The sequence below is a fragment of the Aristolochia californica genome, unplaced genomic scaffold (assembly GCF_029961685.1).
Source record: "Aristolochia californica isolate CCGP_79_NKW_82.1479 unplaced genomic scaffold, dmAriCali1.0.hap1 SCAF_2, whole genome shotgun sequence".
Taxonomy (NCBI): domain Eukaryota; kingdom Viridiplantae; phylum Streptophyta; class Magnoliopsida; order Piperales; family Aristolochiaceae; genus Aristolochia; species Aristolochia californica.
This window is the reverse complement of record NW_027181881.1, coordinates 42,739,383-42,767,167: the sequence shown is the minus strand read 5'-3', so window position 1 is coordinate 42,767,167 and position 27,785 is coordinate 42,739,383. Positions and strand designations below refer to the sequence as shown.

The following is a 27,785-nucleotide window of genomic DNA, read 5'->3' as shown; positions in this document are numbered from 1 at the left end:
AGTGTAGTGACCGGGAATATGACAATCAGTGAATAACTAAGAAAAGGATCCTCAATTATCATATAACTTGGAAGACTAGAGGAAGAGGAGCAAAATGGCGAGGAATTGACAGAGGATCATGGCATTCGTCATTAAGCACGACTCCACACTTTACAAGAAAGGTATAACGGGAACCCAAAAGAAACCAAAAATGCTTCTTTTCTTTCCAGATGTTCACTGCTGGTCATCAAGGACAGCAAAATTCAATGTTGTATTGCTAGATCTTCCTGCTCTCAATTTGTACATACAAGCGCACATACGCCCCTTCATAAAGAACAGAAAGGGTCACTTACAAAAAGAGAACCTTTGCTGAGAGAGCGGTTTAACATGTATTATTGAAATACAAGTTAATTTGCATATAAATATTTTTTGGTAGAGAGATAAACACTGAAAATATATATAATACAACCGCACTTGTGATGGAATACCCACCGAATACAAATGGCTGACCTTACCAAATACCTCATGTGAAGAGAGAAGGAACAAGGACAAAAGTGAAAAGAAAAAAAAAAAAAAAGGAATTTTAAAAAGAAAAGAAATTGGACTGTACAAGTAGATTACTTCCCTACATAAAGTAGCTAAGAGCTTTCTTCTTCCTTGATCCGCCTTCTCCATAGAGCTCATTCCATTGGAGAAGCTCGTTCATATTTGCAGACTCCGAAGACACGCTTGCACAAACCTATTCAAAGAGAATGTACATCTCAGCTTCAAAAACATAAAAAATATTCCTTTATACAAAGGAAACCAAAACACCCATAAAAAAAGAAGGCCAATAGATCTGGGCAACAAAAGTTGGCACTCTTAATGCGATATTATACATCCATTACAATTCTCGCATAAGCCACTTTTTCCCTCTCACACCAGACACATAAAAAAACAAAACTCCAAAGACTTGGACTTCTTCATATCGGATTTAACTAGAATTAGACCATATTCCCGATATCAAGGAGGTTCACAAATCCTACTCACAGAAGTGATTCAGTTACCAATTAAACAACTTCATAAGATTAAAGTAGATTTTTTTGTGTGGATCGGGCCTTTGGCTCAATGGTCACATGAAATGGTTTCTGAGTATGAGATATCTGATTCAAGTCTCACCAGGGAAAAGATAGTACACGTGTGTAACCAACATTAAAAAAAAAAAAAAAAAAAAAATAGTTGGTTCACTTGTCTGCCTCACAGAATAGATAAAAAAATCGTAGGTCCACTTGTCTGCCTCACAGAATAGATTATGATATCTTTGTCCTTTAAATAGAAAGAAGAAGAGAAAGATACCTGCTCATGAGCATACTTCAAGTCATCCATGTTAAGCGGCCGAACATCTGCACTACCATATAGTGAAGGCGGGGTTCTGTTCTCTGCCAACGCTAAAGCTCTCTCCTGTAAATAATAGAAAACAAAATTTTAGATGAAAAGAAGAAATGGAGAGAGAGAAAGTTGCAAAGCACTGAAACAGGTAAATTTCTTCCTAACCAGAAACATACATCATATACAAGAGTATGTTCATGATACACATAAATGACTTATTTTTTTTCTTCTAAGATATGTCTTCCTTTGATATTTTGATACAAATCAAAAAAAGAAATTAAGACTAAGAACAAGACGCTTGAAGTCCAACTCTCATAAGAATACCAATAACCAGCAGATGATTTTCGTCAAAACCAAAGAGAGAAATCCTAATTTTTGGACTCATTCAACCAAAAACCCCTGAACTTTTACTCCAACAAATAGGACGCAACCACCACCTGACACTCGAAATATAATCTGTATCAAGCAGCTAAACAAAGCTAACTTGCGCCAGTCATCTCTTAATGAAAAAGCAGTAGAATCTGTCCAGTTGTCTCTTTCAGTATGCATAGCAATCCCCATGAATTGCAAGCCTTCAGTATAGAAGCTATAACACTAAAGGGTGTCCTATTAATAGATAATCTATCAAACAGCAATTCTAAAGGGTCAGCCTCTCTATCACTCCCACGATTCTGGGAAAGAAGGAAGAAAGAAGTAATAGTGCCCATTTACACAGTGCCTTTACATTCTACACCAATTTAAACCGTCAACACCCCAGAATATTTCTGCTTGGTGATACATATCAAAAAGAAAATCTAATTCCATTTTAATAAGCAAACCTACAATTGACATGTAACAAATTGTTTCAGATAATTTTTTTTATCTTAACAATTAAAATCTTATAGGATGATAGACTAGCAGATAGTCAGAACACAAGGTGAAGAAAATTTTGAAGAAAAATACTCGATAACACTAACCTTCTTTTCCTTTTCCAAAATTTCTCTGATGGGACAGTGTGCCGCTGTAACGCAGAGATTCTGCACCAGGCAATTTACAAAGGCAGACAATTTAGGAAAACAGACACAGACATACACTAAAAAAATAAAATGCAAACGTCCATAATTACACAAACCTTCAAGTCACTGCCTGAATAACCATCAGTCATGTTTGCCGCTGCTTCTAAATCAACATCTGGAGCCATATCCTCTTTAGCTAATATTACTCTCAAGATTTTCTCTCGGTTTGTGGCATCTGGCAAGTTGACCATCAACCTACAAAGAATTGTGTTTGTCTAAATGAGATCTCAAGTTCTCAGTCAATAGAAAGTAATCATATAAATTGCCAGGATCAACAGACGTGTCATATCAAATACCTTCGAGGAAGCCTCCTGATGACAGCTTCATCAAGGTCAAAAGGCCTATTTGTAGCAGCAAGAACCAGTACACGTTCTTTATCTTTTGTTCGCAAACCATCCCAGTTCACCATGAATTCATTCTTCATCTTACGCATTGCTTCATGTTCCCCTGGGTTTTCCCTCCTGCCTAGCATGCTATCAACCTATAAATAGCAACTTTTCAGAATGATCGAATTTTAAACATGCAAAGACAATAAACCTATTAAAAGTGGTAATTTGTTTTTTTTTTCTAAAAAAACAGAACAACCAACCTCATCAACAAAAACAACACTGGGGGAAATTTTACTGGCAAGTGAGAAAACTGCTTTGACATACTTTTCCCCTTCACCAAACCACTGCAAGTGACAACAGAGTTTAAGTTAGAAAAAGTAAGAAGCCACACTGTATGATAAAGAAAAAGGCTAAGTGATGCCATCAGGATAAGAACAGACCTTTGAAGTGATGCTTGACATGGAAATATTAATAAAGTTTGCACCCGCCTCTGTTGCAACGGCTTTGGCAAGCATTGTCTTCCCTGTCCCTGGAGGTCCAAATAGTAGTATTCCCTTGCAAGGCTACATAAAAGTAGACAACAACAAACAATATAATAAGTAGACATGACAGTAGAAGAAGAAGAAGAAGAAGAAAATGATGATGATGATGATGATAACAATGATGATAAGCTGATGAGATGATGATAATCATGATGATGTCAGAGCCAATTGGTTGTCTGTAACCAATATTCAAAGAAAATAACGATGCTAGGTCCTAAAAAGAAAAAGGGAAAACCTTGGTGAGCTGCCCTCTGCAGAATAGCTCTGGCCTTTGCAAAGGAAGCATCACCAGCTCCTTCAGCGTCTCTTTTACATTTTCCAATGCTCCAATATCATCAAATGTTACACCAATATCACTAGGTGGAATAACATCAGCCAGGAGACGCTTCTCAAATTCATTCTCAGTGACAACATCCTGAGAGAATCAGTATCAAAAACTGTAAATGAAATTTGTCATCTTACAGGGAAAACAACACAGTTCTATCTCTAAGAACGCCTGTTAGTTCAATCAGTGGCTAAAGCTGAAATATGGACATGTTTCCGGAAGGAACTCAAGTAACATATTCAGCAATTTGCAGGATGAATTTGTTAGAGAAAAAATGGAAACAAGTAGCAAAACTAAATCACTCAATTTAAATGCAACTGCAACAAGTTTTCTTTCCCACAACGCTTACAAGAAGCTTAGTACTATGAATGTTCCAAATCCCAACTGTGATGGTTTTCACAGTGACAATTAAACTAATGGGTAGAACTGTAACTGGACAGGAGATGTCTTTCAGTAGAAGAAGAACAAGTTCTCCTCCATTGACTAAGGCTGTAAAACATCATCATCCAACCATCTCGTAGTTATAGTAGGCTACGCTTTCATGACAGCTGACAGCAAGTAAAATCCGTTGCCACTTGAATACAAAACCACTTAGAATAATCATTTCTCTTCAAGGAAACATGTGTATTCCAAAGAATGGCTTCATTAAAAGGGGTTATGTTAGAAAACTCCTTTGAAAACTCCCACTACATTCCTAAATCTTTTCAAGAGAATATTTTTTGTAGTTTTGAGAAAATAAAAAATTAAACATTAAAAAAAAAAAACTAAAAGAAGAATCAGATTCAAGATCTTTGACTAGCTATAAATCGGGAGATAGCTTGACTGTTTGGGTTTCAAGGACATTTGCGAGAGACCAAATCTCATGTAATGTGCTCCTGCCCAAGGACATTTGCAAGAGACACCAAATCTCATGTAATGTGCTCCTGAGGTCTCCAATGATGTCTTTTTAGTTAAAAATAAAATCAATCCAAAATTTTATTTCAGAGAATAGCACCGGATCCTGTAGCACCAGTTTCTTTAGGATTTTATTCCCTAATTTAGCAGGTGTAAATTTCTTCAACATAGAAGCAACATAACATAAGTTTGTCTTGAAGACTTCCTTTATCTAATTCCTAGAAAAGTAGGGGAGTTTCAGCTAAAGTCCACATGCCAGACGGGAAGCAGCCACCAAAATTTAGGTGTTTTAAATTGGCATAAATGTTAAACAATGAGATAATCATGATTTAATTCCAAAAAATAATTTGAGTATCACATCCAAAAAAAGGTTTCTTCAGTCACTCTGCCCAAACTCAACAAGGCCCCATGGCAGGAGATGCTCCTAAACTTCTGCAGGATATTAGAATCACAGCTCATGAGAGAAATAGAGAGAAAATTAGTTAAAGAGGAATTGGGGCCTTGTTCGTCAAATACCATGACTTGCAGGTTTAGCCTTCTGTAGAATGAAGCTGCAAACGAAGGCCAGCAAGGCCAATCATGTAAAACTTTTATATATAAAACTGATGTCAGCATAATTTTACCACTCATTTAAAATCTTTTTTTTTTTTTTTGAAAAAGATGTATTAACACTCATTCAAAATCTCATATTCATATTTTTTTCAAGTTCAATCCTAACACTTGATATAAAACAAAAAAAAAAGGTGAAAGACTCAAATTACATATAAAAGTTAAGAAATATCCAAAGCACCCAATATGTCCAATTTAATCAAGATTAAAATGTCTCCCATTTTATACACACCTTCAGGGATTTCTTCAAACTCTTGGAATCGTTTTGAATAGCCTGAAGAACACTGAGCCCATGCATAATGCTGCCATATTAATGACAAAAATCACAAAGGTTGCATTCAACATAACAGCATCAAGCTTTAAAAAGTTCAACAATAACAACTTAAAAGAAGAAAAAAATTATTAGTACAAAAACAAAACCTGTCACTTGAAATCACTATTTTTGTGTCTTTGCCAGTGGAAGTGCCTCTATGATTCATAAGATGATGACTTAGAGCCCAACCAACTATCTTATCCACATCTAAAAAATTTCAGTAAAACAAATTAGAAGACAGATATAGGTTGTCACATATCACTATAATGACAAATAGTTACTGACTTTCAGTTGACAATGCTTGATCTTTTATGCAAACTGTTTCAATGTCAGCACACTCCAATCCAATGCGATTAAGAACCTGAAGAAGTGGAGTCAGACCAATATATCATCCAGCCCATATTTTCCCTTGTTTATAAGGCTTAGAAATATTCAAAATACACTTACAGAGCGGATGTTAAGAATATTTGACTTTGCTTTGAGAGTCTCAACATCACGATCCAGTAGCTGCTTCCAGTCTGAAAGTAATGCTTCATCCTGTGCCAGTTTCACAATATTCATGCAATGTTTTGCAGAACAAAAATGACACATTTGTCTCAGTGAAAAAATAGAAAGTTAGAACCAAGCTAGTGTTAATTGGTACCTGAGGTATTTGTACAGGCACTTTATTTGGAAAAAGCTTGCTCAATTGCTTCATAGCTTTTGGGATTTCTTTGCTTCTCTCATGCAATCTACTGAAGCCATCCTGTGAAGCACACAAAAAAGGTTATTTATTAATTGACTCCTGACAGAATGAAAACTCTAGGATCATATTTGAACATATTGTTTTGTTACTAATGGCTAAAAGGAGTAACAGAGTACGCCAAAACAAAGCATTTGATCATACCGGAAAAGCAAAGTCTAGCAATGCTGTTTGATTGCTACCAAATTTCGTGAAAAGAAGACCCCCGGGATGTGACTACAGAAGCATTGCACATCACGTTAATAGAAGCTCACATGATTTACTTCAGAAAAACAAAAGTACTTGAAGTGTTAGTTGATACTTCAGATTTTTCTCTTTGAAAAACAAAAGCACATGCCCTTACCTTCTCTTTACGGTTATCAATTTGAGTATGAGATCCAATCACAACAACACCATCTGGCAGATTTTCAAGTTTAAACTTGAATGCATTATGTGCCTCTTGATTACCCGCCATAGACTTTTCAATGTCTTTCAAAAACATTATCAGGGGCCCGTTTTTGCTTTCACTAGATGCAACCTGACATGAAAAGTGAACCATCAGTCAGAAATTCATAGCCAGTAACTGCAAAATTTTCAAAAGGAAATTATGAAATGAAATACTCAGCAAGGAATTACTATTCTACAAATAGCTGTATCACTTGTTATTTCCATATATACCTCATACACTGTTTAAATCTAATGTAAAAGGACACCACTTGTGATTGTCATACAAATGAATCTATAAACAACAAGGTCAAGTTAATCAACTCTCTTCCCCTTTTTCCCCCTTCTTTCAATCCCTGTTCTCCCTCTCTCTTCTCTTCATCTTCTCATCTCTCTTCTTTTGTCTTTGCCTCCAAAGGCCTCTGAAGCTTCTCTCTTTTGTCTGTCTATCTTTACTCATCACTTTTTCTTTATTTCATCAATTAAGTTTGGAAATCTACTCGAAGTGCCCTGGTATTAAAGAAGATTCTCTCAAGTTTCTCCTGTCGTTCAAAAAATGAGGAGAAGACATACTCCAGAAAAATGCATTGATGGGTGATTTCTCTACCAAAAGGGCTCTTGGATGCTATGTTGATTGTTTTACTTTATTGTCAGTTCTTGGCTTCTTCAGCTTTTAATCGTTAACAGGAGAGAAAATGCAGGCATAGGTGAATTTTCTACCACAAGGGCTCTTGGATGCCTATGCTCATTGTTTTACTTTACTGACACTTTATGCCTTCTTCAGCTTGTTGCAGAGGATAGAATTCAATAATGATGTCCCAATACCTTTTTCTTCATACCAAACAAGCACAACCAGAATCCTGATTTCTTCCTGGGCAAGATCCTTTGTTCTTTTTCTTTTCCGCCCAATAACATTACAGTTTCTCAAACCACCATTGCATTTTACCCTCTACTTTAGACAGCCAGACACCCTGCTGATAGATTCCTGCTTTAGTACCTCTCTTTAACACCTCAGATATTTGGTTTCTTTTCTTCATCCACGATTTTATCTCCTGAAGATACGAGTCAACCACATAGAATCATACCTTCTTGGCACAAGGCTATCTTAACAGAACCGGTTAAAAACTTGTTTACAGCAGGTCGGGAAACAAGCACTTGTTTTTTTCTTTTCTTATTTTTGACACGGCAAAGATGATATTAAGAAAAAAGGACGTACATCAGCAACTTCACACATTCTGGGATGCGCACTTGTACAAAGAAAAGTAAAATATACAAAGGAGAACTAGCACATAGACAAAAAGCTTAACGGCTGATTGCAAACCCAACTACCAAATAACAGCTAGAAACAGAGAAATAAACCCCATCAAGCACTCCTTCCATCTCAGTCAGAGAGACTCAGTTAGCTTGAAGGTCAGCTTCCTGTTGGCAGAGCAGGGGGTGTGGACCAGGTGATACTAAAACCCTGGCCGATGTCAAGGATCTCCTCAACAACGGCGGCAGCCTCCAAGGAGGCTTGGACTTGACATTATACCAACTGATGACAGAACTCGAGTCTTGCTCAACAATGAGGGGGAGCAGAGGGAGATCTCTTCCAATACACATCCCATGCAGCAAGGCATGAGTCTTAGCACTTAAGGCAGTAGAGCAACCAAGAGGGCCAGCAAAGGATACCAACACTTTGCGTTCCCAGTTTTGGATGATACAGCCAAATCCTGCCGGCCCCAGGCAGCCCTTTGCACTTCCATCAAAATTAAGCTTTGGGCTTCCCATGGGAGAAGGGCTCCGGAGCAACTGTCTTATGCTTGGGGCTAGTCAGCACAGCTACAGTAGACCAATTCTTGAAAATGTGCAAGCAGGTAACGGTGGAGAATTCCTTCCCAAGTACACGGCCACTTTCCAGTGCACAGCCAAACCACCACATGACAAGAAGACAGCACCCCAATTTGATTGGCACTCATTGATTATCCCTTAAAATCCTGTTGTTCCTCTCCTTCCAAATGAGCCAAGACAGCATGGGTAGGCAAATTTTCCACATCAATTGACCAAGACAGAAAGACATTGAGCTGCATTATCTGATTAGCAGTTTTCCACATCAATTGACCAAGGCGGGGTTGAGAGGCTTTTTTTTAAAACGGGGTTGAGAGGTATTGAGCTGCTGATTAGCTCAAGGAACGTGCTGGGGAAGTATATACTGATTGTGAAGAGAAAAAGGAAATGATGCCACATGTCAGAGGCAAAAGAGTATTGGAGAAGCAGGTTAACTGACGTGTCGTCCTCAGCAAAGCAGAGGCTTGGACGTCTTCAAGGTCATGTCAGAGGGCCAGGTTCCATCCATTGGTAGCCTTACCAGAGGCAACACTCATGTGCTTGTTGCTAACCACAGAGAACAGGTCTGGATTAGGTAGAGCCGAGAGGTTCATGGCCTATCCAGTAATCAGTCCAGATCCAGATGTTGAATCCAGATCTGCTCCGAATTGGATACTGGACTGAAATTCCTCCAAAAGCCACAGAATGCTCCACCAGAGGAAGGAGGATCACTAGCAGGGAGCACTAAAGGGGTCCAGGAAGCAGGGTTTCCTTGACGAAGGTGAGATGACCAGTCTCTCAGAGCAGCTACCCTTTCTAAGTGGAGAGGCACCTTTCAAACTTTTCTATCACCGGATCCCACATAGCCTTTGAAGGTTTGTGAGTTGTGAGAGGTAAACCAAGGTAGGAGGTGAGGAGCAGGGAGAGACTGTAACCAAGGATTTTGCTGAATTCTCATAGGGTCTCCAATGGCACATGGATTCCTAATAACACAGATTTATTCCAATTGAATTTTCGGCCAGAGATAGTTTCATAGACTGTGAGGATAGCCTTGATACTAATGGCTTCAGCAGTTGTAGCATGGCAAAAGACGAGTGTCATCTGCAAACTAGAGGATTGGTTTGTCAAGATTCTTCAGCTCTGCAATCAGCTCCAGCCCTCCTTTTCTCCAGCTAGGATGGTGAGTCCCTTGAATCACTCACTATGTTGAAGAGCAACAGCAAGAGAAGCCCCCCTGCCCGAGACCTCTGGTGCTTTTGAAGTAGCCTCGTACACTCCCATTGATGAGAATGGAGAACAAAGTAGAAGATATGCAGCTGCAGATCCACCTCCTCCAAAGCCAGCCAAACTCCATCTTCATCAAGGTAAAATCCAGGAATTGCCCACTTACTCGATCGAAAGCCTTTTCAAGGTCGATTTTAACTACAACTCTAGGGAGCTTCTGCTTGTGGAAGTAGTTAGCAAGCTCATGGACATCCAAATTGGTAGGATCTGCCTTCCGACAACAAAGGCACTTTGGCATGCGTAGGTGAAAGTTGGAAGGCCTTGCTGGGATGACTGGGAAGAATTTTGGCAATTTATTTTGTAGGCACTGTTCAGCAAGCTAATTGGCTTAAAATCAAGAGGGGGACACAATGTTTGGCTTCTTCTGGTCATGGCAACAAAAGATGCACAAATGTCCAGGAGGTGAGACCTAATTCAAATAAGTCCAAGCAAAGAGGGCAGCAACATCTGCTTTGAGGAAACTCCATCAACCTAATAAATTAAGCATTAAAACCACTGGGACCAAGGGCCTTATCAAATGGGAGAGGCATAACATCCCTTCTCAGTTTTCTCCAAAGAGAAGGGCTCTTCTTCATTGCAAATGGAAACTCTTTTAAAGCAAAGCAAATAAGGTGCTGATTGGGTTAGGTTTTCCTCCTTGTAAAGCTCAAAGAAGAAATTCGCAAATTAGTGATAGTAATCCTGTCCAAAATCATTTCACCTCCTATTTGTAATGAGTTGATTTTGTTGGACACCCGATGGGCGAGCAAAGGTATCGAAGACCGTCGATGGGTAGAAGCAATGGTGTGGAAAAATCTTGTGTTCCCATCACCAGCCTTTTAACACCTAAAACAAGCCCTTTGCTTCCAAAAGAGTAATTATTGATTGATAGCATTTTCAGGCAGAGTAACAGATTGGTCCTTCACAAGATTGAATAGGAGGGAGTAAGAATCCTTGAGAAGCAGAGTGTCAATCCATCTATCCTGCAAACATGAGATGCTTTGGCTGTTTCCAACATACAAGTGAGTACCAGCAGAAAAGGCTGACTCAAATGGAATGAAAGATTTCCATATGGTTGAAAAACGCCTGCAGGAGCCTCCATCAAGTCTACCAATTGATCTTTGTGGCAACCACTTGTCTCCACATAAGCTTCAGGAAAGTGTTTAAGCGCCAAAACCATTTAAAGAGGAGGGCATCATTCATTTCTCAGATAAAGTGAATTCCACACCACCCATGGATTTAGGCAAACAGACATCCTTCCAATCAATAAGGAGATATTTAAAACCACCCTCCGCCCCATGCCATAGCAATTTCTTCTTGAGACTTTCAATTTGGTCCTATATAGAGGTCAGACAAGGAAGGAAGGACATGTATAATGAGGGAGGCCAGCAATGCAGTAGTGAAGAAGTGCCAATCTGCTAGCTTTTGATAACAATTTGCTCTTCCAAGCGGACAAGCGAGCCTAAGCTTCTCAACTACTGGTTCCAATGATTTTTATCATGTCTCTTGTCAAATACGAAAAGGCCTCGGTAGGTTATTGGAAGTACATCCCATAGACTCCGCATATGATTTCAGATCAGCCTCAGAGATGTGAAAGCCAAGAATGGACGACTTCTTCCAGTTTATTTTCTACCCAGTAGAGAATTCAAAGAGTCCCAAACAGCTTTTAATCTACCAAGTTGCTCCATAGTACCCTCACAAAAACAAATAGTGTCATCGATATATTGGAGAAGAGGGATGTCCAACTCAGGAATGTCTGCAACCAGGTTCAGCCATCCCCTATTCTTGACCACAGGAATCCGAATTTGAATGTATTCAGAAACAATGTTAAACAACAGGGGGGAGAGAGGATCTCTTTGCCTAATCCCCCTAGTCCCTTTGAAGAACCCAAGCTGTCCCATTAAGAAGAAGTAAATTAATTGCAGAAGAGAGGCGGCTTCTCCTCCAGAATTTCCAACGATGCCCAAACCCCATTACCTCCAAAATTTGGTCCAGCAAATTCCAATTGACGCAATCCAAGCCTTTTCTAGATCAATCTTAAGCAAAATTCTGGGTTTGTTGACTGTCATGAAATAATCCATTAACTTCATGGACTTGCAGAGTCGGCACTTTCCCCATCATGAATAACTAAAGGGAGAACCACTTTGAGGCAATGAGCGAGGATATGGGCGATGATTTTATGTATTGGACATTAAATTGCCTGGTGGAAATCCATAGGATGCTCAATGTTGTCTTTCTTCAGAATCAACACAATGAATGAGGCTGCCATTGATTTTAATCTTATGCTGTTGTGGTAGAATTTAACCATACCATAAATATCAGGTTTCAGAAGAGGCTAGAATCTCTTGTAGAATTCTCCATTAAAGCCATCGGGGCCAGAAGCGCAATCAAGGGACAGACCAATGACAGCAAGCTCAATTTTCTGTTCTGAGAAAAGAAGCTCAATGAGTTCAGTAACTGCGGAGGCAAGACGCTGAAAATGGAGGCCCAGGATACTAGGCATGACCACAATTCTCCATATATACATCTGAGAGGAAATTCAACAACTAGTGAGTAATATGAGTTCTGTCAAAGGATGTCATTGTGGATGACGAGATAACTAGGTAAGATCTCCGATGGGTAGAGGCCACCACATGAAAAAAAATTGTGTTGTCGTCTCCTTCAACCAACCATTTAAATCTGGAGCTCTGTTTCCATTGAATGTGCTTACAGTGGGTAATTTCGTAAAATTGGTTGAAAAGATCAATTCTATTAGAAAATTCAGAGGAAGAGAGACCTTTGATCAACAATGGCATCAAGAGTAGCATTTTTTTCTGGGCAGTGGCAGCAACACAATGGTTCAGGGACCACTGTTTGATCTTGAGCTTCAATTCTCTAAGCTTGAGCGGAAGCTTCCATACGGATGGACTGCTAGAGGATAGCTCGCTCCACCACCCTTCGACCAAACCATCAAAACTTTTTTTCCAATAACTATGCATTCAAATGTGAACAGCAGAAGTCCCCATCTTCCCAGCTTGAAGTCAAACTTAATGGGCCAATAATCTGAGGTTCCTCTAATTAGAACATACCCAATGGCATCGCTATACAGCTGAAGCCAGTAATTGGCTGCAAGAAATCTGTCTAGTTTTGAATGGATTGGAGTTCGCCGATCATGGCTCCAAGTGAAGGTCTTGCAACTCCCAAGGAAACCAGCAAATCCTCTCATGGATGAGGTGATTCTAGAAGGTGGAGGTGACTTCTTAAAACAGTATCTCATAGTGTTAAGAGTCTCCCACAAAGAGCCATGGATGAGGCTACCACTAGGTGAGATTTGGATGTCCCATCTCAGAAGGCAGCACACTGGCTGTATCGAGTGAGACCGTATACACCTCCAAGGCACTAGGTTTAACCAATGCACCAGTCCAGGAGTTTCAATCCGATAGAAAATTATTCAAGAGCCTCATCAAGCACATCAATCAAACTGTTGTTCCAATTAATCAGAACGCCCCCTGAGTGCCAGACAGCATTCACAGCTCTCCAATTTAAAAAAATGACAATTCCAAAAGTCACAAGCAGTGGTGTCAAGCATAGCATGCATCTTTGCTTCTTGCAAAAATAACAATCTAGGCTTTGCAAGACTCGAGAAGGGTACAGATGGATGCCCTTTTCTTGAAGAGCAGACTCCCAAACATTCCATGAGACGATGATCACTTGTCATCTTTTCTTGGTTGTCTAACGTTGTTGATCTCCTTGACCCCAGGAAGCTTTCCTTTGTATACAACCCCCATTATCCTAGCAAGGTACATCATTTGGTTTCAGGACTCCTCTTCGTACTTATGCTTCTTAGAGTGGAGAGCTTCAACTAGTTTTTGCGCCCTTTTATTGGGTGGTGGGATGTAGGGGCACCCAATTTCGCAATCAATTGGATAATTGGTTGAGTGACAGGGACCAGCAGAGTCTTTCCAAGGCCTTCCTCTGGTGTTCCATCTTAGATATGTAGTGGGTGCTTGATTGACCATGGAAGTAACAAAGGAGATATCTAAGGAAAGGGCCTGCTGTAAATGTGGGAGGGTGATGAGGTTGTGGCATGTGAAGAGTTGCTATTTTCAAAATCTTTGAAGTCGTGGAAGTGAGTAGTTGGATGGTTGTTGAATGACCTGGAGTGAGCCGGATTCATGCTGCACCCAGAATTGGTATAAACAAGAGAGACTGAAGGGGAGTGTTTGGGGTGGAAGATAAGACGAGGGAGACTTCTTTAAAAGGGGGTTCCAAATCGGGGTTGGATTTAAGGAGCCAATTAGTAAAATTAACAATAATTGGGGTAGGAATCGAAGAAGACAACGTAGTGGTCAGTTTTGTTTTCAAGTGCTCGATCAAGGATTTAGTTATGTTGTTGTTGCATAGGTGTGGTCCCAAAGAAGGGGATTCAACATGTGGTGATGGCGGGTCAATGATGTTGAGCACGAAGGTGGGCATGCGAATTGGTGAAAGTGGGTTAGGTGGGGTGACTTACTTATCTCTCAGGTTAGTAAGCCCAATAGGGCTAAGGGCTAAGGAGGAGTCACCATCAAGGTGATAGGGAGAGTATTAAGCCCGCCTAAGGGAGCAGGGGGTCAAACCTCAATATCCTTGCTGACAATATCAGTTGGGCTATTGTAATGGTCAGTTTGATTCCACCCAAAATTTTGTTGGGACAATGAAGACATTGGCTAAATTGAACATGTACATGTTGATTTTAATCCACTATCCATGTAATAAGCTTGTTCTTAGTTTGAGGAATAGTAGGGAGAGCAAGGTATGTTGAGTTGACGAGTTGGGTCAAGTTTGTGATTTGGTGGGTGGAAAGCAAAACAAATATGGAAGCAATACATTATTTTTGTGTGTGTGTGTGTGTGTGTGTGTGTGCGCGCGAGCGCCCAGGGGGGGGAGGGAGGGAGGGAGGTTGCTGGCGTTCTTTGGGATGTTGATGGAAGAGCATTTTTCTCCATTCTAGACTATGACTCAAATGATTTTTCCGCTTCGGTTGCGTCACTTATCAATATCAAAAGGGGAAACCTTCTTCTTTCTCTCGATTCCTCCTCCATTGATTGTTTCCCTTTTCTTTGTTGGACCAACTACCAGTAGTCCAACTCACTTCATCCTCTAAGCCATTGCACTACAGAAAATCGCATGAAGTTTCCATCCTCGTCCCCTTTGCCAATCTCCAAGCCAAGTCTTCCATCCCCCTCACTCTCTCCTTGCATATAGGGCTATAAATTGGCATATACATGCATCACACAACTCCCTCCAGTATTTGAAGAAATTTGTAAACATTATCCTCTTATTGTAATAATGAAAAGAAGTCATGCAGCTCAAGATTTGTTGGTTCTCCAAATGAGAAAATAATCAACTTCAGCATATCAAACCTTTATTGGGGTCTTTCTAAAATACATTAAAAAAAAACTTTGTAGGGGCAGAAACTTAGCAGCATACAAAGTGAAAAGTAGAATACAGTAGCAAAAAACAACTCCTGCTTGGTTGAGGTCACAACTTCAGGATATTTATTTGTTAATATTTTGGATTATGAACTTAATTCACAATAACCAAGTTGTGGCCCATATTGCTACCGACAGCTACTTAGGAGAGAACCAGGCACAGCACAGTTAGAAGTCTCTCTCTCTCTCTCTAAAAAAAGTGATTAGTAAGGTGATTGCTACAAAACACCTTCTCCTATAGACATGCAAATGTGTTCAACTAGGCATTAGCTCATCATCAACTGAGTAAAGTATACTGCAAGCTAAGCATAATAACTTATAAGCACAACTTCGGGGAAGAATTCAAAGGATAATTATGTAATAAGAAACTCATCAAAGGGTAGCATTATCCAAAATTAGGTTAATAGCTGCTCGTTTTTGTCAAATTGTGGAGCCTAATCAATGCCCTACGCTGAGTCGGTAAACGGATCATCTTTATAGTAAAAAACTACAATGGCGGAAGACAGGACGTAGTTTCACCTTGAGGCAAACCTATATAAATCTTGGTTGTTTTCGTGCTTGCTTCTCCTTTCTTCCGCAATTATTATTATTGCTCTCGTTAGTTTGGAAGTAGGGCGTCTAATTCCTAACAGTTTTCCCTTGTTGCTCCTATTAGTATTTCTTTTTTTGAAATGATGTTGCTCCTATTAGTATTTCAATACTTGTGATCAGTATTTTCTCAATTGAATACCTGTTTTATAGTCACATAAAAGAAAAGAAAAAAAAGAGTAAAACTGAGTGTAACCGAATGCACCTCAAATAGTTCATTGATGGCAAGCTTGTCAATATCTTCATAACCGGAGCTATCTAGACGAAGTTGATCAGCTGTGATGATATTAAATAGAAAAACTTAGGCCCACCAAAAACCAAAGGAGAAAGATAACCACCAATTAGACATGAAATACAACAAAAAAAATAAAGCACTCACTCGCACAAAAAAAACCATGATCTTCTTCACATTTTCCACCAAGATCAGTACCCTCCGGAATAGATTTGTCAAACCTGACCCCAACCTTTGAAGCTCCATTCTCTTCAAAAGCAAGAACTACCTTTCCACGAGATCCCAGTGCTGGACCTCTGCAAAAGAAAAACAACAAGGCATTCAGAAGTTTTTAGTGATATAGAACAATATGAGATACAAAACGATAATAAGTAGATTCAAATCCCCAGTTACATAATTCCAGATCAAGTTCATTGCTTTTCAGTTCCTAAGAATTTAAATCGATTGTAATCCTGAAAAAAATATCACCCCCCTCAAGGGCATTTGATAGATCAGATTAAATGTTAATACTAAACCTCATAAAAAAATCATCACTGTAGCGACTAGAATGGCGAGAATTTCACATACAGCACACATGAAAAGGCTCTAATATAAAAACCCACCCAATGTATTCATACAAATTAATGGGGATGCAAATCCACATTACTATACTCAGTCTTACTAAAGTAACAAAAATATTTCAAAATATTTCAGTGACACAAACAAGACCAAAGCAGTACCTCTGTGAAGCCTGAAGAGGAGGAAATCCAGACGAATGCAAGTGACCCCCCACATATCGGACTCTATCACCTGAAATTTATCAAACCACAAAATTTACACAAATTTTAGAGTGCTAAACTTTGAAACCACACACTTGACCTAGAATTATGTAAGAATTCATCTCTTACAAAAAATTATAAGCACCCATCCCTTTAGTCTCTTTAAAATAGCTTCCATAGGCCCAAAACACCCTCTCAGTCATCAATTTAGTCAATGCACTTTCATGTTGTAGGAATTTTTATATTCAATAGCTGTACCTTAAGGAGTTTCCACATTTTTACAGTTAAATATTTATCCGATAACTCTTCCCATGAGACTAAGAGGCCAATGGACTGATTGAAGATTCAGCATAAATCATAAGTGTCACACATATTTTCCAGGCATAGAGAGATGCCACATCCAGCTATAGCATAACTAAAGAAGCCAGGCCAGAACTGAAGCAAAGTGCAGCAACAGGTATGGTATGTGCAACCATATTTGGCATGTCAGACAGACTCTGACTCAGAGAACTACATCATATTAAGAAAATAAAACACAGAAAGAGATCCTGCAGCTGGAGCCTACAGTGCAGCAACATACACAGCATTCAAAACCAGCTTTTTTCTTTCAAAAAAATAATGACGAATTTTTAAGAATGAACCAGATTTCTTAAAAAAGGCAAGCTAAAAGCTAGCACAACAAGCTAGAGTTCAAAAAATTGGGGAAATTTTGAAATATACAACAAGCCAACATGCAGATCACCAATTGCCACGCCAGCTGAATGGTCTGATTCAACATGTCTAGTTTAGAGGAAAATATTGTGCATGCTTGTTTGCCATGGAACATCAGTAGAGGACAAGAAACACACAATTGAGGAATTGAAGCATGTTTATGGACCACGATAGTTTTGTTGAGCATAAATTAGGGAATCCAGGAATGCTATTTGAAAAGGAGCTCAAAAAGGGAATTGCCCTAAAGTATTATTAAGCATTTCAAAAAAAAATATAATGCCTGTTTTAAATGATTGATTCTTAGAAGATGCTGTTGATCCCTCCTGCTTTGGCAAAGATTGAGAATTAAGAGTAGATGTGCCCATGATGTCAGCATCCACACTTGAAGATGGTCGCTTAAGCTGAACATTCTCTGCCTGCCCACCACGTTGCTTGCCAAAAAATCCAGATTTCTCAGTCCTTAACCCTTCTTTAACAGAATCCAAATCCTTTGAAACACCCGGCATCAAGAGAGAATCTATAATAAGCAATCTAGCACCAAAATACTTGGCAAGGGCCTTTACCAAGGTTTCCTGATAAATTTCAGACCCTGCAAGAATGTTGTCAAGTTATCAACAGTCAGGACATGAAAAACAAAAAAATGGTTTTGAACAAAAGAGAAAAATTTTAAGGCTCAAATACTGAAAATTAGTATTTACCTGCTGGACCAGATAGCAGTATGCGCGAGCTAACAGTAGGTAAATCCGAGGTGTATTTTGAAAACTCCTTACAGCTCAGGTGTATATATGCAGCTGAAATTAGAACGTCTTTTGTATTCTCACTGTTTCAAGACCAATCAAACAAAGTTACAATGCAGGCAAAAAATTCAATAGACTGATCAAACCTATGCAGGTAAACATTTCAATAAAATTATTAATTACGAACAAATAACTACATAAAGTACTTTGTATGTTCACACAAGTTCCAATTTCTCTGCCCCTATGTAACTTCTGCCACCCAATGTATTATTTATCAAGAATAATCCATCCTTGACCAATAACAGGATACATCATGCCTGAGCGCACTATGTAACTGGTGAGAAGAGGGAAGATATGAAGCCAGACTTCCATTTTCTCATAAAGCTGTAAAAGTGAAATAGGAAAGAAGCGCATTTGATTCTGACACGCTTCTTTTCCTCAGTATAAATAAATGTCATGATCAATTCACTAAACTCAGTATCAACAAAAATTTCCAATTGGATCTGGTTTTAGGATCAAATGAAACATGAAAGAGTTAAATACGAGAATTATCAGAAATTTATCACCTCAAAAAATATGGAAATTTCTCGAAGGAAACTTCGATGTTGCTGTCAGTGAGAATCCCTTGCTGCAAGCTATCCTTAAAAGCTTGACCTCTGGTCGAGTTCAAAGCAGCTGATGAACCCAGATCCTTTGAGAGTTCCCTGTGCTCATCAAACACTTTTAAGATGCTTCCACTCAAATCCAATTCAGATGTTGATGACCCAGCAAGCATTCTCAGAAGTGGCCTTAGTTCATAATTTGGCCCCGAAATTTTTCCAATTTCTGCATCCAAACCAACACGATCGAGATGGAAATTCTCATTTGCAGCAAGATCAGAAGATAGAACAGCCCCTGCTTTCTCATCTGAAGCATCTCTTGCCCCTCCTTTATGGCAATTAGGATCAAGGTCTGGACAACGATCAGACACTTCACAAGCAGATTCTATCCCCTGCGTTGCATCATCACTATTTTGGGTAGGTGGAGGAAGAGCTGACAAGTCTTTCCTGAGATTGGATAGAGATGCCAATATAGATGCTGCTCCCGCTACAGCTGAGGGGTCACCTGGCCTAGTTTCAAAGTGAATCCCTTTAATAGGTGCACCCTGTGATTCAGATATACCAACTGAGGAAGGCCCAACAGGATCAGTTAAATTTTCATTTTCAAGTTGCTGGAAAATCTGAGAAAGAGGTTAAGAACTTCAGTTCCCAAAATCTAGTAACTGAATTGAAGGCAACAAAAACCTAAAATCTGCACTTGAAAAGGTTAGTAGAAAAGGATACATAAGCATGATTCCCAGACGAACTAAAAACCACTTCATCTCCACCACTCAGAATTATGTTCGTATTTTTCTGAATGACTTTTCCATTTACTTGAACAACTCCTTTGCTCCCAGATATTTCAAGTAATGTAACTGATGCACCTCCGCACTGACACATGTAGAACAAAATTTATAATCAAATTCTGACTATCTATATTTGGATACTGCAAATACATTGATCGACACAATATGCTATCAATTCAATAGCTTAAGCACTAGTACAAAAACTATGAGACAAAACAATGCATTACCTCTGTGTGCCTAAGTTTACAGAGGATTGTGCTGATTGATGGGTCCCTCAAGCATAAGTTACAATTTCGACTTTGACCAACAGTGAATAGGGAACCACATAAAGGAAGGTGAGGATTCTGCATAAATGACAACAGAATGAACATTTTAAATCAAGAAAAACATAGATATCACAGGAAGGGAACATAATAATGAATGAAGGGTAGGAAAGATAGCAAGTTAGACAGATTATATCGCACCCATTAATTTAGAAAGAGTTTAAAATAATGGATACACCTCCAGCTCTCAAATTATATTCCTTTAGCACATCAATTCCTCCAGCACCCAAACTATGAAACCACTAGGCCTCATTACCTCAGTGCAAGACCATAAGCACTAACTATTAGCCCTTCTAGTGAATCGGGCCTTTGGTTACATGCCCACAAAGAAGATTTCTAGTGTGAAGTCTTGGTTCAAGCCCCACCGGAGGAAAGGAGCAAGTGTATGAGTGTAATCTGGTTTAAAGCTTCTATTTTGGTTGCAACTAGTCAAAATTGGAAGTCCTGACCTTGTCAGTGTTTCAGTTGAACTGTATTCCTAATTTATTTCCTAAAGTCTGGGAATAGACCCTTTATATCACACAGGTATGCCTTCTGCCTATTATCCACTGGCAGGAACAGTTGACAAGGAAGAGAAAGCACATTGATCATGAGAAAAACACGATATAGTGTGCTAAAGGAAATTCTTTATGTACTTCCAGTCTCAAGTTCTCATGCTCTTAGAGACATCTTCCTATAGATAGAAACATCAATATTTTTCAAGGTCAAGGAGATTTCAAAATAGCCAACCTACATAAAACCCAAGAAGAAGAGGCTACTGAAATCACAAACCACATAATGACTTGCATCATCCACGCAGTTACTGGACAGCAAAGATACAAGAAAATTTCCAATATCGCAAATAATAAAGTATAGCCAAATATTATGGCCAGCTCTTTTAATATCCACAACTTCATCACATTCTTGATTTTATCTTCTTCTTTTTTTTTTTTTTACTTCATAAGCTAATTAAACTTTTCTTCCTTCACAAAAATGTACCATCAGCTTTAATAGTGTTGGTGAGTAAATAAGTCCACCCTGTGCTATAGGGTCTCAGGCTACTCGCCTAAGAGTGAGAGCTGTTATATGTGTGAGTATGGTACCGCATTAATTTCAGCTTGAAAAGAACCTATGCTCATTAGATAGGAAAGATCTCCAAAATTCGGTTAGTCATTTTGGGATGGATCGAGACCCAATTTTTTTTAGGAAGGACGCCAGACCCCCCTTTAAGATGGTATCCATGTCAAGTTAAGACCATGTTTGTATTCTGCCCTCCCATTTACTCTCTATTATCATTGTGTGAAGTTCTCCATGTTTTGAGCTAGGTTGTCAGTTTAGATCTGAATGTAAGGGAGAGTGATGCTAGTTAAAATACCCACAGTTCTATGTACATGTGCATCATGTCTCAGGCTAGTTATCCAAGAGTGAGATTCGTCGTGTAGGGGCGAATAACCACACAATAGTTCGGGTTTGAAGAAAATCATAAGCTTATTAGTTGGATAAAAGTCATTTTAGGATAAGCGTGCACCCAACTTGAACAAATAGATACTGAATACCACTAAGGAACATTACCCACTAGAAAATGGAGAAGGGCAAAAAGAGACAATCAGCTATTTCACCCATTTTCTTTTTGGGGGGGAAGGAAAAACCAGCTATACCTAAACAAGACAATTATTGGTTCAAACAATAAACTAAATCTTCCGATCTCACTGTTTTAACAAATGACAATTGACCATGTAATCTAGCTAAGTACTCTGGACAGTATTTTATTTTCAAACTAATGAAAATCTATTCACCTTTATCCTTTAGTACTTCTTAAGATTATCGTCCCTCTCTAGAGAAAATCAACCTAGACTTTTACAATCACTAACAGTACCTAAGGTGCACAAAATTAATTATTTGGAAACAGATAAAATTAGAAAAAAGTCAGAAACAACTTTAATCAAGGAATGTGACATGAATTAATTGGGTATAGAAAATTTAAAGAGAGAACCAACTTATCTTTTCTTAAGAAGTAAACAACCAGCTATGGACATCCATCCAAAGTCAACCATAAATTCAACCAACCACCAAATTCTTTCACTCACCATTCAGTCCAAATGAACTTAAACAAATTACTCCTAGAAAATAATGGGGTATATGGCACTACAGGTTCAGGAGATTCAATACTTACCAAAAACAGTCTCAAATTTCCAATTCAAATAGGTGCACAACCAAAGTGTTCAAGTAGTGGCAAGGCATGAACTTGAACTACATAACTTACAGTGATATATAAAACAACAATAGAAGCACCCCCTTTCAACACAAAAGTAAGAGCAACCTTAACAAACCTCATCCAAGAGATGTTTTACAACCAAAACAAATAGGAAAATTGATATAAAAGGTACCATGAAAAAAAAATTCATTGAGTGACCATTCAATTTTTTCGAATGTTGATTACACACACAACAACAACCGTGAGACTTAAACCCAAAACTGCAGACTAGAAGCTTAAACCAAAGGCCCTTAACCACCAGTCCCCACACAGGAAAATACACAATTTGATTGAGCTAATGTCAAAGAAATTCAGCATCCAACCACCAAGAACCACTAATCCCGAACATCAGTCTCATGTAAAGACAATCTCAAAATGCCAAAGTTGTGCAGAATTCAACATTTAATGGTCAATACATTGGTGGCATGATATCCTCAAAATTCCTTGGTAAGTTTCATCAACATAACTCACAATAACAACCAAAGCTCCAACCCATAACTAGTTCTGTAAAAATTGTTCAGCTAGAGGTTTCCTATTTCATTTTCATGCTAAGAAGATCAGGTCCAATACACAGGCTACTTTCTCATTTTGTGAGAAGCTTAACCACATCAGAACCTTCAGACCACTTCTAGCTTTATCAAGCTTAGCTCCAGAAATCATAGCATTCCCTTATCGTCAGAGCAAGGGTGACTTTTTACAAAATGATGGTAGAAAGTAGATGGGAATCCCATCTGATGCACTTCAGCTTATATATGTAGAAGAATGCATTGGTAACCTCATCCTACATTATGCCTATCACGTGGTGGGGACTGACTGAGTAGGAAGCTCTAATGGCCTGTGCTCCACCACTAGATTTTTCCGTGAAACAACACTATTCTTTCTTGAAAAATATGCAGAAAACCATGAAGTTCTTTTAGCGAATCTATTTTAGCTGCATTTAGACCACTGAGTAACCCTTGTTTTTTCTTTTTCTTTTTGTGAATGCTAAACCCATAGCCTAGTGAGACGTGAACCCAAGACCTCACATAAAAATTGAGCCAAGGCAATCCACAAATGCCATTTATGATTCAGTAGTAGGTTTCCTACGTTCTACAAATGTTAGGACTGATTCTGGTGATCATGAGTTGTTTCTGCGGGTATCATCAATCTAACAAGGGCAGTGACTCTTTGAAAGAAAGATCAAAAACCCCAAAATCAGTTGTGAATTAGATTCGCTAAACCCCAAACCCACCAACAGTGTATTTTGAATTTAGGCGAACATGCACCGCAAAGAAAGCCATAGGTCACCAAATTGAAGCCTTGCAAACAAATCCTAAACCTAAATATTAACAGTGTAAGAGAAAAACACACCTGAGCAGTCTGAGACAGAAGCTTTCCCCAAGGGACCTTGGGGCGAGACTTGGCCTGCCGCTTCTTCGCCCGATTTAAAGCAAGAGCCGCCTGACTTGAAGATTTTTCTAGTTCTTCTAAAAACCATGCAGCTATTCAATACCGAAACAATAAATGATGGAAAAGAAACCAATTTTCCGAAAATGAGAAAAACACGAAATAAAGACAAAAGCGGTAAAGATCCGACCTAATGGAGATGCAGACGGCTCATCGTCACACTCAACAACAGGGTCGGTCGATTTGTCGGGAACAGAAGCCTCACATCCGTCTAATTCCTTGGGCGGATCAACGGAAGGCAGATCGGAGGAGGGGTTATGGTCCATAGAATCGGCCGCCCGCACAGATTCCTTAGAACTCGAGCAATCTTCATTTAAAACCTCTACCTACAGTTTCCGTCGGTCGGGAAATTCGAATCAGAACCTGGGAACGGAACAGAAACAGTAAAGAAGAACCTACAACAAAAGCGAGAAAACAAGAACGGCACCTTTGCGCGCTTCGACAGGGGAAGCGGCGAGGGAGGAGGCCGTTTGGAGGAAACTGAGCTGCGACGCGTCTCGACCATGGCTGCCTTCGCCGATCCGATTTCTTGAGTCAGAGGAAAGAGAAGAGAAAATGATGAAGAGCGCAGCGAGAGAGTTAAGAGAGTCGAGAAGAAAAAACACGAGAGATATTTTTTATGTAATTCTTTTCTCTTCTCTCCTGAGGGAAGGGGGTTTCTTTATTGCTTTATAGTGTGAACGTCGATGAGCGAAAGGGAGCGACAAGGCGTTTGGGTTTTTGTACAAAACGGAGTTGGTGATTAATCTCTCTAGAAATGTAAAGCGGAACAACCACCGCCGTTACAAACTCCTCTTTCATCATCGCTATCTTTACGAGTGGGCCCCTTTCATCCTATGGCCCTCACCGATCCATTCCACAGTGTCGCCAGGCCTTTACTGTCACGAGTAACTTAATTAAGTCGAACATTTTTAAAATGTCTATTTTGCTAACGTTTCAAATTTTCAAAATTGCCACTACGATATATAATATGATACGTAAATATATACATATACCAAGGTTTGATGGTTCAAAGACAATTGACTGCACCAACAACCCCCCTTTGACTACAATTGTGGCATCACTCTTGGTCAGGGTGAACAAGTAGGCCCAAGGGAATGGCCTCTTTGTATGGAAGCAATCACTCTTGGTCAACCTAACTACAAACTCATTCACTTTTCTATCTTTCAGGTCTCATAAAGGCCTCCCATGGATTTAAACTACCATGTCAGATTTTCAGCTACCATTGCCAAGAGACAATGTTGGACCAGCCACATTTGAGTTCACACACATGATTGTTCCAACTAAAGGTGGTCTTCGTGTCTTAGGATCATATACTTTGTGATTGACAATCTAGCCGGCTTGTAGACTTTGGTGTGGCTCTTCTAATTATTAAGTAAAAAATATTGGGTTTTACTAAACTGAAATTTGGTGAATGGGTTTTCATATTTATATAAAAATTTAATAAATGAATATTTTATATATTTTCCATAATAAATTCTTTTAAGACAAATATGTAATTATTTTACAATCACATAAAACACTTCATATAAACAATAAGGAAAGTAGGGAGCCTACTTTCAAATTTGGCAGACACATTTGATATGGGACTCATCTAATAAATTCTACACAAAAAAGGTCTGCCAATTGTGAGCCGACACGTTTAACATATGTCTGTTTTAATAAGCTAACCAATAAATTTTACCTTTTGCTATGTTTTGATTATTTGACATGAGATTCATCTAATGTTACAAAGTAACATAATATTGCCCTATGCATCTAATGTGGCGATGTGTGGTTATATCTTTAATACACAGTCACTGGCTCTTTTGTATTCTTAACTTTAACTTGGGTCTACATAGTCGTATAATCAAGGCATGTTTCATTATCAATTATAGTATACACAAGTGGCATGAAGATCCACCTAATTGTATAGATTTATAGCCCCATAAATCGAACTTTTAAATTGGTTATGCAAATGTATTTATGTTACTATAAAAGGGAAAAGTACTTTAACAATTCATCTTTAAATGTTTGTCTTTTATGATTATAACCAAACACAATGTGTATCTTTCACGTATAATAAACTCTTCTGAAATATGCAAGTTGTATTTCTCCTTTAAGATGTCTTTTTAAGCAAGAATTATTTGATAAAGGCCTCAATGGCAGAAGTGGGTCAAAAGCAGCAAAACTATACAATTGGGAATGACATAGAATTTCAACTTCAATATTGGAAAAAAATTTAAACGCCCATAGATATTGTGTTTCTAAATGCATTCATTTGGAAGTAGTATTTCTTAATGTGGCCAAATATAGATGACCCTTTCAAATTCAACAAAAAGGGTATAATAGACATCAATTGGAGTCTTATTATAGATAAAAAAATTATTAGAATTTTTCTCTTATTTAGGTAATAAAAGAAAATGAAAGGAAGGGAGGGTAGAGAGCACATCCCCTTACCCCTTTGTCTTGGACCAAAAGGGGGCTAGGGTAGGTGCCACTCCCCTAATGCTCTCATTTTGAAAGGTAAGAGAGTGGCAGGGTAGTTTCACATCTCTCAATTTGTCTATTGGCAACAATAGGAACAAATGGGAGCTCGCTACACCGTCTACTCTTCTCTTTTCCCAACTAAAAAGATCAAGGATGGATATGGGGAACCTCTCTCTACTCCTATCTAGTTGTCACAAAAAAGATAGAGAGAGGCTGGGGAGGTTTCTTCCTTGTTCGTCTTGAACAAAAGAAAACAAAAATAGGGAGACATGTGGATTCAGCAGTTGACCACTTCATAATATATACAATAGGGTTTGAATGTGAAAGTTCAAGCATGTTAAATACACAAAATATAATTCATTTAAAATTTCACTTATAGGAAACCCGTAAGGTTTAACATTCGCTTAATTTTATTATTTGGTGGGTTGACAATAAGTTCATAACAAAAGATAAGAACAATTTAGGCATTGAAACAATATGATACTAACAATTTATAAGAATTGTTCATGAAAGTAACGGTTACAATAAAAAAAATTGGGGAACACAATCACTATAAATTTTTTTAAGATCAAATCATTTCGTCAAATGATCAAAAGAGTGCAAATGATTCATCTATCTCAATAGATAATTGCATGTGAAATTGTAATAAAAAATGTAAATGTTGAAAGAAGATAGTATTAAAGAAAAGGCAACAAGATTAAGTAAAAAAAGAAGCAAAAACAAGAGGGGAAGACAGAGATAAACTTGATAATGTTGTTATTTCAATTTGAAGTTTTCTCAACTTTTAAAGCACTCAGGACATTTTAATTTATTTACACCCATTCTTCAACTTTTAATTACATTAAATATATTTTTTGGAGTTTCTTTTGATAGAAATAAGTCATCATTTCATTCAAAATTTTGTGGTGAGTATTGTTACTCCAAGGGCACAATTGTGTTGTGCTTATTGTTTTGATAATAATAACTTGTGTAGTTTGGAAATGTGATACTAATGGTTTAATTTAGTGCAATTAGACACAAACCATCCAACAAAGGATTTACTAGTCCACAACACGAGTTTGGGCCAAAGTTGGAATAAAGTTGTTATGAAGAAGAGTAGACAAGAGGAAGACCTCAAAGATTGTAAAACTTAAATTTTTTTTTGTGAAGATCAAATTTCCACTTAAAACCTTACTTAGCTCACTTTAAATTGTTGGACAATTGAATGGTGTACATAGACCAAAAGGTGATTAAAATGAAATAAAATAGAAGACCCATTGAGAGTAAAAATTCAGAGTTTAAGAAGTTTGCCTTGAGTGAACTTGAGCTAGTGCTTAAAAGCGCCTACTCTTTAAGTTAGGGTCAAGTATACTCAACCTTAGGTCAGGTCAACTCAAGCTCCATCAACTAGTTTAAGTTACCACTGGCATGCCACGAGTAGCATTTATTTCTAAGTCAAGTAGACTTGACCCCATAAATAGTAATTTGAATTAGTCTGAAGTATATCTTGTTGGCCCAGGTGGCTTCTCAAGAGGGAGGTGAATTGAGATTTTAAATTAAATGTATAACGCACATAAAGTACTAAAATAAAATTATGAAAATAAAACAAAACAAGCACACAACCATAAGGAGATAGATTTTTGGTTCTCAATGTTCTACTATTGGAAGTCACCACCCAAGTACCTTTGTTCGGGAAAATTCGACTAATAGCTCTATTAGCTAGAAATTACAAAGAGATTTCAAGCTCTCTTTAAACCACATGTAATCCCAAATTACACAATTTATCTTTCCCTATATATTCAATACAACTAGATTCTGACTCTA

General features: G+C 38.4%; 1 protein-coding gene across 1 annotated transcript; it reads right to left on the bottom strand.

The window, feature by feature from the left end:
• Positions 1-344: 344 nt before the first annotated feature.
• Positions 345-24,139, bottom strand: LOC137956247 (uncharacterized). The gene is made up of 26 exons (XM_068803644.1): positions 23,941-24,139; positions 23,644-23,839; positions 23,418-23,533; positions 19,739-19,855; positions 19,450-19,596; positions 18,694-19,346; positions 18,089-18,210; positions 17,671-17,979; positions 16,641-16,710; positions 16,069-16,217; positions 15,895-15,965; positions 6,500-6,673; positions 6,301-6,372; positions 6,058-6,159; positions 5,862-5,951; positions 5,700-5,775; positions 5,522-5,621; positions 5,334-5,403; positions 3,509-3,688; positions 3,172-3,294; positions 2,992-3,075; positions 2,699-2,883; positions 2,459-2,597; positions 2,304-2,363; positions 1,315-1,419; positions 345-718 (listed from the first exon to the last, which is right to left on the bottom strand). The coding sequence occupies exons 1-26, from the start codon at positions 24,016-24,018 to the stop codon at positions 605-607; spliced, it is 3,702 nt and encodes a 1,233-aa protein (XP_068659745.1). The 5' UTR covers positions 24,019-24,139; the 3' UTR covers positions 345-604.
• Between the last annotated feature and the right edge of the window lie 3,646 nt (positions 24,140-27,785).

Excerpts from the sequence above, each read along its gene's own strand:
- LOC137956247 (XM_068803644.1), bottom strand. The coding sequence starts at position 24,018 with ATGGTCGAGACGCGTCGCAGCTCAGTTTCCTCCAAACGGCCTCCTCCC. Across the intron at positions 6,160-6,300 it reads TGCTAGACTTTGCTTTTCCG|GATGGCTTCAGTAGATTGCA; the intron begins GTATGATCAAAT and ends TGTGCTTCACAG. Across the intron at positions 3,295-3,508 it reads GCAGAGGGCAGCTCACCAAG|CCTTGCAAGGGAATACTACT; the intron begins GTTTTCCCTTTT and ends ACTTTTATGTAG.